This window comes from Sebastes umbrosus, chromosome 23, assembly GCF_015220745.1.
Source record: "Sebastes umbrosus isolate fSebUmb1 chromosome 23, fSebUmb1.pri, whole genome shotgun sequence".
Lineage (NCBI taxonomy): Eukaryota > Metazoa > Chordata > Actinopteri > Perciformes > Sebastidae > Sebastes > Sebastes umbrosus.
In genome coordinates this window covers 20,099,742-20,113,186 of record NC_051291.1, presented here as the reverse complement: position 1 = coordinate 20,113,186, position 13,445 = coordinate 20,099,742, and the positions used below count along the sequence as shown (strand labels likewise).

Genomic DNA, 13,445 nt, shown 5'->3' with positions numbered 1-13,445 from the left:
CCAGTGCCCCTGGATGTGTCGATCAGGGGACGTCGTGGGTCCAGTGCCCCTGGATGTGTCGATCAGGGGACGTCGTGGGTCCAGTGCCCCTGGATGTGTGGATCAGGGGACGTCGGGGGTCCAGTGCCCCTGGATGTGTCGATCAGGGGACGTCGGGGGTCCAGTGCCCCTGGATGTGTCGATCAGGGGACGTCGGGGGTCCAGTGCCCCTGGATGTGTCGATCAGGGGACGTCGTGGGTCCAGTGCCCCTGGATGTGTCGATCAGGGGACGTCGTGGGTCCAGTGCCCTTGGATGTGTCGATCAGGGGACGTCGTGGGTCCAGTGCCCTTGGATGTGTCGATCAGGGGACGTCGGGGGTCCAGTGCCCCTGGATGTGTCGATCAGGGGACGTCGGGGGTCCAGTGCCCCTGGATGTGTCGATCAGGGGACGTCGTGGGTCCAGTGCCCCTGGATGTGTCGATCAGGGGACGTTGTGGGTCCAGTGCCCCTGGATGTGTCGATCAGGGGACGTTGTGGGTCCAGTGCCCCTGGATGTGTCGATCAAGGGAACATTGGGGGTCCAGGGCCCCTAGATGTGTGGATCAGGGGACGTTGGGGGTCCAGGGCCCCTGGATGTGTGGATCAGGGGACGTTGGGGGTCCAGTGCCCCTGGATGTGTCGATCAGGGGACGTTGTGGGTCCAGTGCCCCTGGATGTGTCGATCAGGGGACGTTGTGGGTCCAGTGCCCCTGGATGTGTGGATCAGGGGACGTTGTGGGTCCAGTGCCCCTGGATGTGTCGATCAGGGGACGTTGGGGGTCCAGGGCCCCTGGATGTGTCGATCAAGGGAACATTGGGGGTCCAGGGCCCCTAGATGTGTGGATCAGGGGACGTTGGGGATCCAGGGCCCCTATATGTGTCGATCAGGGGACATTGGGGGTCCAGGGCCCCTGGATGTGTTGGCTCTGCAGGAGCCTCTGCAGCTCCTTGAACTGCTCCACCGTCTGGTCCTTCACGTCAGGATTTGAGATCTGCAGCCGGATGCTGTCGGTGGACCAGTTGAGTTCTCCAGAGAACATCTCTCTCAGGATCCGAGCCACCACAGGAACCACCTGCAGACAACCAGAACCAGGTTTAAACAACCAGAACCACAACCAGAGCCATTTTAAAACTGGACCGAGAACCACGATAAGAACCAGGTCACGAGAACCACAATAAGAACCAGGTCACGAGAACCACAATAAGAACCAGGTTACTCACTATTTGTCAAAGCATTTTTCACAGATCAAAGTTTCAATTATCATATATTATATATATATATCATATATATCATATATATATATATATATATCATATATGATATATATATATATATATATGATATATATGATATGATATATATAATATTATATATATATATAAATATAATATATATATATTATAGCATCATGTAAAAATCGATGAATATGTAAAGATAGTTTGTTTCTAACAGCTGGACACGTCCCTGTAAAGTCTCACAGGTGAATTGATAAGGAATGGGCCGCGGCCGCTGACAGAAGATATTGTGCTGTAATATATTACTACTATTATTATATATTACAGCACACACATGCCCATAAAGTTGTGTCTGATTACAGTTACCCATGTGAAAGTATAAATGTTGAAGAACAATGGCAGAGTGTCCAGACCACGAGCTCCAGGTCTTAAACGACGAGGTGCAGGGTTAGCGTGGGTTCATTTCTCAAAACTTCAGGAAGGAATGTTAACATGACGGAGAGAGAAACCCTATTTGAGATTTACTGTAACGGCCCAGACACCAAACCCACATCAGAGAACTTTGGGAAAAAGAAGAAATTCTGCCCCAAATGTCTGCATATCCCCCCCCCCAGTGGACGAGTGTCGATGAACAGACCTGGACGATGATGAGTTTCTTCTCTTTGGGTTTCTTGTCGGGCCAGTCCTCCCCGAAACAGAAGTAAATCTCGAAAGGTGGCGGGTTCTGAGCTTCCCCTCTCTGGAACAGGATCAGGCCTGCAGACAGAAACACCTGGATGTTAATAGAAATGGGATGAAACATTTGGCGAGCTCTCTCAACACCTCAGTGATTGGTCACCTTGCAGGAAGTCGTTGAGGCTGAACACCTTGATCTTCTTCTCCCTCTCCAGGGGGTTGGGTGGACCGTGCTCGGGCACGCCGGGTCCGGACCAGAACACCTTGCACTGACAGAGACGGACGGCGTAGATGTCTTGCTCCCAGATCTCCAGGATCAGACCGCGGTCCATGACGTCCAGCAGGGCCTCGGTGTAGAATTTCTGCTTCTGGTTCTGAACCTCAGACGTCCCCGGGAACAAGACCTGCTGCAGGGTGACGGGTCCAAACAGGTCCACCTGCTCCGGGGTCGGCTCCAGGTGTCCGTAGTACAGCCGGCAGCCCTGAGGGTTACTGACGGTCAGAGAGCCCGCCGTCCGGCCCCGATACTGGAACCTCAGGTCCAGATCTGTTACTACGGCAACACACAGAGTATTTATGTTACTACGGCAACACATAGTTATTATATCTGTTACTACGGCAACACAGAGTATATCTGTTACTACGGCAACACATAGTTATTATATCTGTTACTACGGCAACAGATAGCATATCTGTTACTATGGCAACACACAGAGTATTTCTGTTACTACGGTAACACACAGAGTATACCTGTTACTACGGCAACACAGAGTACATCTGTTACTACGGCAACACACAGTATTTCTGTTACTACGGCAACAAACAGAGTATATCTGTTACTACGGCAACACACAGAGTATATCTGTTACTACGGCAACACACAGAATATATCTGTTACTACGGCAACACAAAGAGTATATCTGTTACTACGGCAACACACAGAGTATATCTGTAACTACGACAACACATAGTTATTATATCTGTTACTACGGCAACACACAGAGGACAGGTATTACCTCAGGCCAAGGAGGTTATGTTTTTGGTTTGTTTGTCAGCAGGATTACAGAACAACTACCGGCCTGATTGTCATAAAACTTGTTGAAGGCTGAAGCACTCATTCAGTTTCAATAACAGGGCGGATACACAGATTATTTTCCACTTTTGGGAACGGCCTTGGCGGAGGTCTGTGCTCTCTGAGTGCCCCTCTAGTTTTATCTGTTACGACACCAACAAGACCATTTTAATAATGAAAGAAACACATGATTAGTGAACACACTCTGAACTGTAGTTTCCTTGGTAACACTCAGTGTTGAATAAACCGTTGTGTTGTTCAGAGTTTAACCACAGAACCGGTTCCACCGTCCACCACACCTTCCTCACTGTGAGCCAACAGGTGGGTGTGATCCAGGTGATTTGATCCTCATGTTAACCCTGATGTGTCTGAGTAGAGCTCCACACTCACCCTCTTTGTTTACTAGAAACTGTAACTCGATCACACCTGTAGTGTCTGGGATTCAGGGTTCAGGAGCGCCTGGTAGAGGAGCCGGAAATCAAACTACCGACCCTCAATGAACCCACTCAGACTCATCCTGCTTCTTCATCACTCAGTCCAGTTACCTGAACCCTGAACCCTGAACCCCGGAGCCAGGTGAGCTTGTCAATGTTTCCCCCTGCTGCCAGTCTTAGTGCTGAGCTTGGCTAAACCTGCCTTTATTCTAAACTAAGACTAAACAGTTGTCTTTATTGTCTCAACAAGAACCAAACACCACGTGGTGTCAGAGAGGATCAACGGTACCAGAACCAGTGAACGGGCCGGTGCAACCATGCAGACTGAGTTCTCAACATCTCATTGTCACCTGTAACACCAGAGCAGGTCAGAGGTCAGAGGTCAGAGGTCGGAGGTGGCACTCACATGGGACGCTGCTCAGCAGGTCGTACTTGCAGGTTTGGTGGTTCTGGACGTCCCCCTGGTCCTGGACGTCCCCCATGCTGCTGGCCTCCATCTGGGCCGGCCCTTGGGGAGCAGAGGCAGCCGGGGGGGGCAGAGCATTCAGGTCCGGTAGTCCGTTAGAGAGTCCTGCAGGATGGACGAAGCTCCCCTGGTTCACCATCCGACCCTGAGCCCGGAGGTCCGAGGTCATGGGGAGGTCCGAGGTCATGGGGAGGTCAGAGACCATGGGGAGGTCAGAGGTCATGGGGATTACATGTCCAAACATGGCCTCTGAATGAGCTGGGAAGGAGCTGAAGGAGGAGGGGTCACAGATCCTGGGGTCTGATGAGACATCACATGACAATCACTTAACCACATGGGTCCTAACAGGTTTATGTTTCCATGGAGACACTGAACCATACGGGTCCTAACAGGATTAAGTTTCCATGGAGACACTAACAGGTTGGTGGGTTGGGGTTAGGTCGTGGTACTTACTGATTGTGAGCTCCATCAGATTGGGCATCTGAGAATAAAACAGATTGTCAGTCAGGTGATAAAAATGTGAAGTGTTGTGTTTGTATTGTTTACACGTTGTGCTCCTCACCTCTTCGTCCTCATCATCAGCACCGTCTGAAACAGGAAACGGATCACAGACAATGAGTTCAAATTCATATCAATTATTATAAATTACACGTATCAGCCCACTTGACTTTTTCAGGGCAGTTTTACTAATTCACTTTTCTGAAATAACACTTTGAAATTACTTTCACTCTATATCTGAATTTCTGTGTGAGATATCGACCTCTAGCTACAAAACATCTGGAGGTACTTTCACTGTAGATCTCTGAATTCACCTGTAATGTAGTCTAGTTCAGAACAGACTCATCTGTAATGTAGTCTAGTTCAGAACTGACTCACCTGTGATCCCGATCTGCTCGCAGACCTCGTAGATCTTGTACGGTTGGACCGGAGTTTCTTTCGTGCCGTCATATTTCAGCTGAAACTCTCGGCTTTTGTTCAGAGCACAGCGAAGGTTTGCTTTCCACTTAGCCGGATCGGGTTCATCCACACCTTCCTGGTATTTACCCGTCTCCAGAGCCCACGCCTGCCGGACACAGAGGAGGAACATCAAAGGACCAGTTAGACAGACTGGTGCTGCGTTCACACGCTGTGGGCGTGGAGGGTCCGCCATATTAACCACTCTACCCACTTCCTCTCCGTTGGCGTGGAGGGTCCGCCATATTAAGCACCATCCCAAACCAGTCTGCGGGGAGTGGAAGTGGGATATAAACCCTCCAAAAGTGAGTCCGCATCGATTACGACTTAACCAGCTTCTCTTACTGAACACGTGCAACGCCATTTAGTGTTCCTCATGAAACACGCTCCAATCTCAGTTCCATGTGACTACTGGTACAAACTATTTACTGTAAACGGCTCAAACTGAGACAGACCTTTCATTTATTCTACTTTATCGTCATAAAGTTTAGAAAACGGTAGACATGTTCATTAGATTGCAAAGTGTTGCATATATATACTGTATATATATACTGTATATAGACAACATATATTTTACATTTATATATATTTTCTTATCATTTCTCTATGTTTATATATCTATATATTCCTCCCGGGGATCAATAAAGTATTTCTGATTCTGATCTGGATTCTAGTCTTAGAGTGGGTTAGGGTGTCGCTCCACCACTGTTACCTCCAGCAGAGGGGGCCAGAGAGCAGGGCCAGACCCAGACCTGGAGGGATCAGCTGGGAAGAGTTCTCAATCAGGTCTACCTACACTGCTAGCTCACCCAGACCTGGAGGAGAAGGAGAGCAGGAAGAAACACTGAGGAGCCGGGGAGAAGACCTGATCCTGATCCTGATCCTGATCCTGATCCTGATCCTGATCTCTGTCTACCACAGCCCTTAAAGAAATGAAAGTGACTGATGGGATCATTTAGTCTCCTGTTCCTCTCCCCTGAGAGTTAATAAAGACGTCTCCAGCCCTGTGGGCCACACGGACCGTGATCTCATCGCCGTGACCCGGGGAAAGGTAACACAGAAGATGGAGGACAGCGACACCCCAGAGAGGCCCAGAGGACCCGACATGTGTTGCAGAGGCAACACCTGAAGGTGATGTTGGGGCGTTCCTGGAGGTGTTTGACAGCCGCGAGGGAGGGATGGTGAGCAGCTGACTTAGGAGTGATCCTGGTTTCCTTTGTTACCAGCCGGCCTGAGCCCAACGCCTCGAGTCCTGGTACTATGACCCACATTAAAGGCCGCCGCCATCCTGACCCTGTATGGCCTCAGTCTGCCGGCCTGAGCACAAAGCCTACAGTCCTGTTACTATGACCCTGCCCATCCGGCTCGGCCCCGGGGGGCAGAACTGATACGCCTCACTGAGAACTGGACCGCCCCGACTAGGACGAGTGGTACTGGACCAATGCATCTGGACGCTGCCTGCTGAGGATCAAAGGTCCGCCGCTCAGATTCAAACCCAGTAACACTGAAACAGTGGTTCTGTTGAGAATCATCAGGTCCAGTTTAGCAGTGAGTTACTAAAAGAATCAGAACCAAAGAAAGCGCTGCTCTAAAGTCGAGTTAAACGGGCTCAATGGGTCGACCCGCTCTTCTGTCAGTCTCAGCACAGCGATCAGAAATAAAGCAGAAGCAGCGACCAGTGAAGGAGGAAGTGACATCATCAGCAGTAAAGTTCACTGAGCCAATTCCACATTTTAGGAAACTCACACTGAGGAAACTCTCCAGCACTAACTGGGGTTTAATAAATTAAAGAGACGGTCATTAATTAAATCAGTGAAACCTGCAGAAACTGAATAAACTCAACAACTAACCGATAAAATTGTATTACTAATTATGATTTATTTAATTACTAATGAAAAAAGATTAATAAACAATACAAGTGCAGAACAACATGAAACTGAGAACAGACCGGTGGGAATAAAGGAGGTCAGATATTAACGGATCAAAGAGGTCAGAGGTAGTTCAGGACTTTCAGACCTTGAAGATGGTGTTTTCCTCGTCTGACGCTGGCGTGTGGCGTGTAGCGTGTTTCCAGGGGATCTGGAAGAGTCTGTGTTCTGAGCTGAGCCACTGCAGACCGGGATACCTGCCGCTGTTCACCTGCGCCAACAACCAGGGCTTCAGACGGATCCTCCGGGGCTGCACACTCATGGTGGGAGTACTGGGACGACACTGGGGGAAACTGGGGATGCACACCGACAGGTTATTAATCTTATATTCTAATGAAGGGAGGTTAAAAACAGAAATGTGTGACAGCGACATGTAATGTAGGCTAATAAATATTAAAGTTATTATAAATTATTATAGCTTGGTGTTAGAGGTGAGAGGTCCCATAGAGCTTCTGGTCAGATGTTTTATTCTTGACCTCTGTGAACATGATGAAGGTCACCTGATGACTCAGATCCTGCTGAACCTCCGACCTCACAGACCAACGGAATGGTGCCTTCACAGGTCTCAGTCAAAAATCCGTCAGATTCAGAAATCCTCTTACTGGTCTATAATAAGTCAGATTTACTGGTCTATGAATCAGTAAATGGACCTGCCGGGTCACCTGTTGTTCCACCTGTAGAACACCTGAGAGCAGCCACCGCAGCAGCTCATTTAAATCAGGTCAAATCTTTTTACCAACTCACTTTTAATCTGCTTATTTTCTGGCTTTAACTTTTGGTTTATTGTCTTTTAATTGTGAACGTCCCCTGTTCAGTATATTTACTAATACTAACCCTCGGTATATTTACCGACTCTAACCTTCAGTATATTTACCGACTCTAACCCTCGGTATATTTACCGACTCTAACCTTCGGTATATTTACCGACTCTAACCTTCGGTATATTTACTAACACTAACCCTCGGTATATTTACCGACTCTAACCCTCGGTATGTTTACCGACTCTAACCTTCGGTATATTTACCAACTCTAACCCTCGGTAGATTTACCGACTCTAACCTTCGGTATATTTACTAACACTAACCCTCGGTATATTTACCGTCTCTAACCCTCGGTATATTTACCGACTCTAACCCTCGGTATATTTACCGACACTAACCCTCAGTATATTTACCGACTCTAACCCTCAGTATATTTACCGACTCTAACCCTCGGTATATTTACCGACTCTAACCCTCGGTAGATTTACCGACTCTAACCTTCGGTATATTTACTAACACTAACCCTCGGTATATTTACCGACTCTAACCCTCGGTATATTTACTAACACTAACCCTCGCTATATTTACCGACACTAACCCTCGGTATATTTACCGACACTAACCCTCGGTAGATTTACCGACTCTAACCTTCGGTATATTTACTAACACTAACCCTCGGTATATTTACCGTCTCTAACCCTCGGTATATTTACCGACTCTAACCCTCGGTATATTTACCGACACTAACCCTCAGTATATTTACCGACTCTAACCCTCGGTATATTTACCGACACTAACCCTCGGTATATTTACCGACACTAACCCTCGGTAGATTTACCGACTCTAACCTTCGGTATATTTACTAACACTAACCCTCGGTATATTTACCGTCTCTAACCCTCGGTATATTTACCGACTCTAACCCTCGGTATATTTACCGACACTAACCCTCAGTATATTTACCGACTCTAACCCTCGGTATATTTACCGACACTAACCCTCGGTATATTTACCGACACTAACCCTCGGTAGATTTACCGACTCTAACCTTCGGTATATTTACTAACACTAACCCTCGGTATATTTACCGACTCTAACCCTCGGTATATTTACTAACACTAACCCTCGCTATATTTACCGACACTAACCCTCGGTATATTTACCGACACTAACCCTCGGTATATTTAGTAACTCTAAGCACTTCAGTGTTTCAGAGGTTGTGTGAGTGAATGTGAGTGGTTTCATAACTCAACTGTACTCTACTATACAGTATTATACTCTACTATACTGTATTATACTTTACTATACTCTACTCCACTATACTGTACTGTATTATACTCTACTTTACTATACTCCACTGTACTCTACAGGTGCAGCTCAAAAAATTAGAATATTGCGAAAAAGTTAAATATTCTTTGTCAGTTATTTAAGAAAGTGAAAATATAATATATCATAGACTCATTACACATAAACTAAAATGTTTGATAATTACAGCCTACAGCTCAAAAAAGAAAGAAAAAGGTATCTCAAAATATTAGAATATTTCATAAGATCAATCAAAAAAAGGATTTACAATACAGAAATGTCCAACTTCTGAAAAGTATGTGCATTTATTCACTCACTACTTGGTATTGAGTGAATAAATGCACAAATTACTGCATCAATGCGGCGTGGCATCATGGAGGCAATCAGCCTGTGGCACTGCTGAGGAGTTATTGAAGCCCAGGTTGCTTTGATAGCGGCCTTCAGCTCATCTGTATTGTTGGGTTGGATGTTTCTCATTTTCCTCTTGACAATACCCCGTAGATTCTCTATGGGCTTCAGGTCAGGCAAGTTGGCTGGCCAATCAAGCAGAGTAATATCATGGTCAGCAAACCAGTTAGCAGTAGTTTTGGCACTGTGGGCAGGTGCTAAGTCCTGCTGGAATAGTAAATCGGCATCTCCATAAAGCTTGTCAGCAGACGGAACCATGAAGTGCTCTAAAATTTCCTGGTAGACAGCTGCGTTGACTTTGGACTTGATAAAACACAGTGGACCAACACCAGCAGATGACATGGCACCCCAAATCATCAACGACTGTGGAAACTTCACACTGGACTTCAAGCAACTTGGATTCTGTGCATCTCCGCTCTTCCTCCAGACTCTGGGATCTTGATTTCCAAATGAAATGCAAAATTTACTTTCATCTGAAAGGAGGACAGTGGACCACTGAGTAATGTTCCAGTTCTCCTTCTCCTTAGCCCAGGTAATATGATTCTGATGTTGTCTCTGGTTCAGGAGTGGCTTGATACTAGGAATGCAACAGCTGTGTCCATCTTCTGAAGACGTCTGTGAGTGCTGGCTCTTGATGCTCTGACTCCAGCATCAGTCCACTCCTTGTGAAGCTCTCCCAAGTTCTTGAATCGGCTTTGCTTGACAATCTTCTCAAGGCTGCGGTCAGCCCTGTTGCTTGTGCACCTTTTCCTACCTCACTTTTCCCTTCCAGTCAACTTTCCGTGAACATGCTTCGATACAGCACTCTGCGAACAGCCAGGCCTTTCACGATGACCTTTTGTGACTGACCCTCCTTGTGGAGGGTGTCAATGATCGTCTTCTGGACAACTGTCAAGTCATCAACCTTCCCCATGATTGTGGTTGCATGTACTTAACTAGACCGAGAGATACACAGTATTTATTCTGTATGAATAGCAATTTATTGAAACTCGAAATTAAATATTCTAATATTTTGAGATACCTTTTTCTATCTTTTTTTAGCTGTAGGCTGTAATTAGCGAAATTAAAATGAAAAAATGCTTGAAACATTTTAGTTTATGTGCAATGTGTCTATAATATATTACATTTTCACTTTCTTAAATAACGGAAAAAGAATATTGAACTTTTTCGTGATATTCTAATTTTTTGAGCTGCACCTGTACTATACAGTATAATACTCTACTCCACTATACTGTATTATACTCTACTATACTGTACTGTACTCTACTCCACTGTACTTAACTATACTATACTCTACTCTACTCTACTCTATTTATTAGGTCCGTGTTAGTAATGACAACAGGAACTGAAGGCTCATCTCTCTCAGACAACTTCATGTTTTTGTTCCTGAAAAGTTTTCGGAAGTCAGTGAGTCACAATCATGAGATCTGATCTCAGATCTCTGATACCAGATCTCAGACCAGATCTCAGACCAGATCTTTTTAAACCGGATCAGGACGTGTAATTGACAAACTTTGTTCAATCAGAGAAACGTTTAATGTTTCAGCTCGTTGAGGAGGGCGGGCTGATGCTTCCGTGTGTGTGTGTGTGTGTGTGTGTGTAGTGACTGGACTCACCTGGTCCTGGTCCTAGTCCTGCTCCTTGTCCTCGTGCCGCTCCGTGTGTCGTTAAATTGACGTAGTTCTTTGCAGCACCACAGTGACGTCAGCAAACAAATAAACAAACAAAAAGCCGCCGACACGAACTGAAGCTCCTCACGGAAAACACCTACGACTGACTCCGGATCACAATCAATGTAACACAATGACAGCTACTACTTCCTGTCAGAGTCACAAAATAAAAGCTTCAGTCAATCTGAAATGAAACAAATAAAAGTCTAAACTAAATAGTTTATATTAGATATGTTTATTAACACCAAACATGAAGGCACATGCACTACAGAATAAATACATATTAATATATAATAATATTTAAAATTAAAAGTCTGAACTGGTTTATATTAAATATGTTTATTAACACCAAACAGAAAGACAGAAACTGTAAACCTGTCTCTTTAAACTACAGTCTGCACTACTGAATAAATTCATCATGTTTGGGGTTGTAAATTTTCATAAATTGTTCATACATCGATTTTTGAATGCTCTGCAGCTATTTTCCAAGACGTAAGTGGTCAAACAGTACATTGGAGTACATCCTGGTGAATTAAAGAAACTATAAAGCAACTTATGTTGGAAAATAATGTTAATGAACAGAAATAATTCATTAACAAATAATGAAACATTCGTTACAAGTTATAAACCTTCTGTAAGCAGTTAGTAAATAAACTTATTTACCCATTTACTTATTTATAAAGTAAGATTATGCCAAATAGATAATGGTACCAGCATCCTTATGTTGATTTCACAAAACTTATTTATTACTATTATTAATAGAAGAAGGGGGAAATAAGATTTTTTAAAAACTAATTATTTCCATTGCATTACCAATTGAATTATTTCCTCTTATCAATAATATCCCCCTCAGCTTGTTTATGAATAAAGTCCTTTCCTTTCAGTTGATTAAATACCTGTAGTCCTCAAACGGCACACAGTCTGGGATGTGCTCTGCATAATTACAAGCAGCTTGTATCGTAAACAATTTGATAAATTACACATCCTCATGATATCACAAAAATAATCACACAGTGGTGAGTTTTCTACACACCAGACTGGTGAGCTATTCAACAGACTTATAGAGTGAAATACTTTGGAGTATGCTCCAGGAGACACCTTCTGGTTGCACCCTAAACTCCACCAAAGGGACTTTTTTAAAATTCCTGTCATGAGCCTACAGCCTCTGTTAACCATCATGTCAGCGTCCAGTATCAAGTGGTACATTGTAATATCATATTTATTGTCATTTAGGACAATCTAGGATAGAAGGGCAGGTTTCTATAGCCTGTATAATGACTATAGGCCTAATTTAGGCTACCTTTAACCTGCTGTCAGACACTGTAAGCTGCTCATTCTGCACTGCAAAAAATATCAGTCTTAATAAGTCATTTAGCCTACCGAGCGTCTAAATCTTGCTTTGCATGAATATGTTGTATTTTTTTATTAAAAAAAAGTCCAGTTGTTTCCAGTGAAGTGGTGTATTCTAGCCTATACTGTTTAAAAATAAAGCTATTTTAAAATAACGACTCATCGCTACCCCTTTTAGAGTTGATCCCTGTAAAATGGGTTGACAAATATTATTACCATACAGTAGCAAAACAAATATTTATCTCACACCACTGTTTAGACTATTTTATATTACTTTAAGCATTTAAAATTCAATTTATAAGTTTATGCTCTTGAGACCCAGCCCTTGAAACAAACAAGCAGGTGAAATAAACCAGAATGATATATTTTGTATTTTTAAACAAGTTGAATGTATTCTTGGTATTAAATCACTCTACAGCCATAATCTGTTATTTTTTTTGTCTTCGTTCTTCACAGTTCGGCTGTCGTTTCACATTAAAATCGTCCTATGGTGCACTACAGTGGACATGTTGTAAAATAAAAAATTAAAATAAAATTTAAAAAGTCTAAATTGTAAGAGTTTTTTTTTTTTTACTCTAAATAGAAATAAATACAGCTCGGGGGCCAGCAGTGGCCCTCGTGATGGTTCTGCCTGGTCCCGGGAGGTCTCAGACAAACCACACAATTTTAGGTGAGGAGAGACGAGGGATTGCTAGTTAAGCTACAAAAGCCGCAAGGACTTTTACAAAGCTGCATGCAACGAAAGAAGGAAATTTAAAGGGACTGTTTGTAACTTTTTAAGCGTATAAATGTACCGGGTCGGGACACATGCGCGCTCGCATATGTGCGTTCGCGTGTGGCCGGAGCCTCTGCTCTTCTGCTTGTCTTCACTCACACAGTGAGTGCGCGTTCTCGCGTACTCGCTCCACCTCTAGACGTGAACGCGCACTCACTCCACACTGCAGAAGAGTTGGTAGCTCTGAGAATATCTAGTGAATGTACAGTGGACGTTTGTGCAGAAATAACTGCTGCAGCTCCTCCAGACCAACAGAGGTTTTCCGTGTCTTGTGAAGTGACGGGGCTCCGCAACGAGAAACGTTATCAGTGGCACCTGGTCGGAGACGGTAACGTTGTTCTCTGTGGAGCCCCGGCACCGACCTGCTTTTCCTGCTCAGCCTCCGGTGTCT

At 44.6% G+C, this 13,445-nt stretch overlaps 1 protein-coding gene across 3 annotated transcripts; it reads right to left on the bottom strand.

The window, feature by feature from the left end:
• Window positions 1-57: 57 nt before the first annotated feature.
• irf5 (interferon regulatory factor 5) lies at window positions 58-13,072 on the bottom strand. Of its 3 annotated transcripts, XM_037760290.1 has the most exons (9): window positions 10,876-13,060; window positions 6,874-7,078; window positions 4,780-4,966; window positions 4,466-4,491; window positions 4,357-4,384; window positions 3,844-4,203; window positions 2,095-2,484; window positions 1,894-2,012; window positions 58-1,093 (listed from the first exon to the last, which is right to left on the bottom strand). In XM_037760290.1, the coding sequence occupies exons 2-9, from the start codon at window positions 7,045-7,047 to the stop codon at window positions 905-907; spliced, it is 1,473 nt and encodes a 490-aa protein (XP_037616218.1). In that variant the 5' UTR covers window positions 7,048-7,078; window positions 10,876-13,060; the 3' UTR covers window positions 58-904. The 3 variants fall into 3 exon arrangements, with proteins under 3 accessions (XP_037616218.1, XP_037616217.1, XP_037616216.1); XM_037760289.1 differs by having other exon boundaries at window positions 2,095-2,478; window positions 4,357-4,491; window positions 10,876-13,072; XM_037760288.1 differs by having other exon boundaries at window positions 4,357-4,491; window positions 10,876-13,067.
• Between the last annotated feature and the right edge of the window lie 373 nt (window positions 13,073-13,445).

Coding starts and splice junctions, on each gene's coding strand:
- irf5 (XM_037760288.1), bottom strand. CDS start 7,047: ATGAGTGTGCAGCCCCGGAGGATCCGTCTGAAGCCCTGGTTGTTGGCG. Junction 4,967..6,873: donor AGGAAAACACCATCTTCAAG/GTCTGAAAGTCC, acceptor TGTGTCCGGCAG/GCGTGGGCTCTGGAGACGGG. Junction 1,094..1,893: donor AGAAACTCATCATCGTCCAG/GTCTGTTCATCG, acceptor GGTTGTCTGCAG/GTGGTTCCTGTGGTGGCTCG.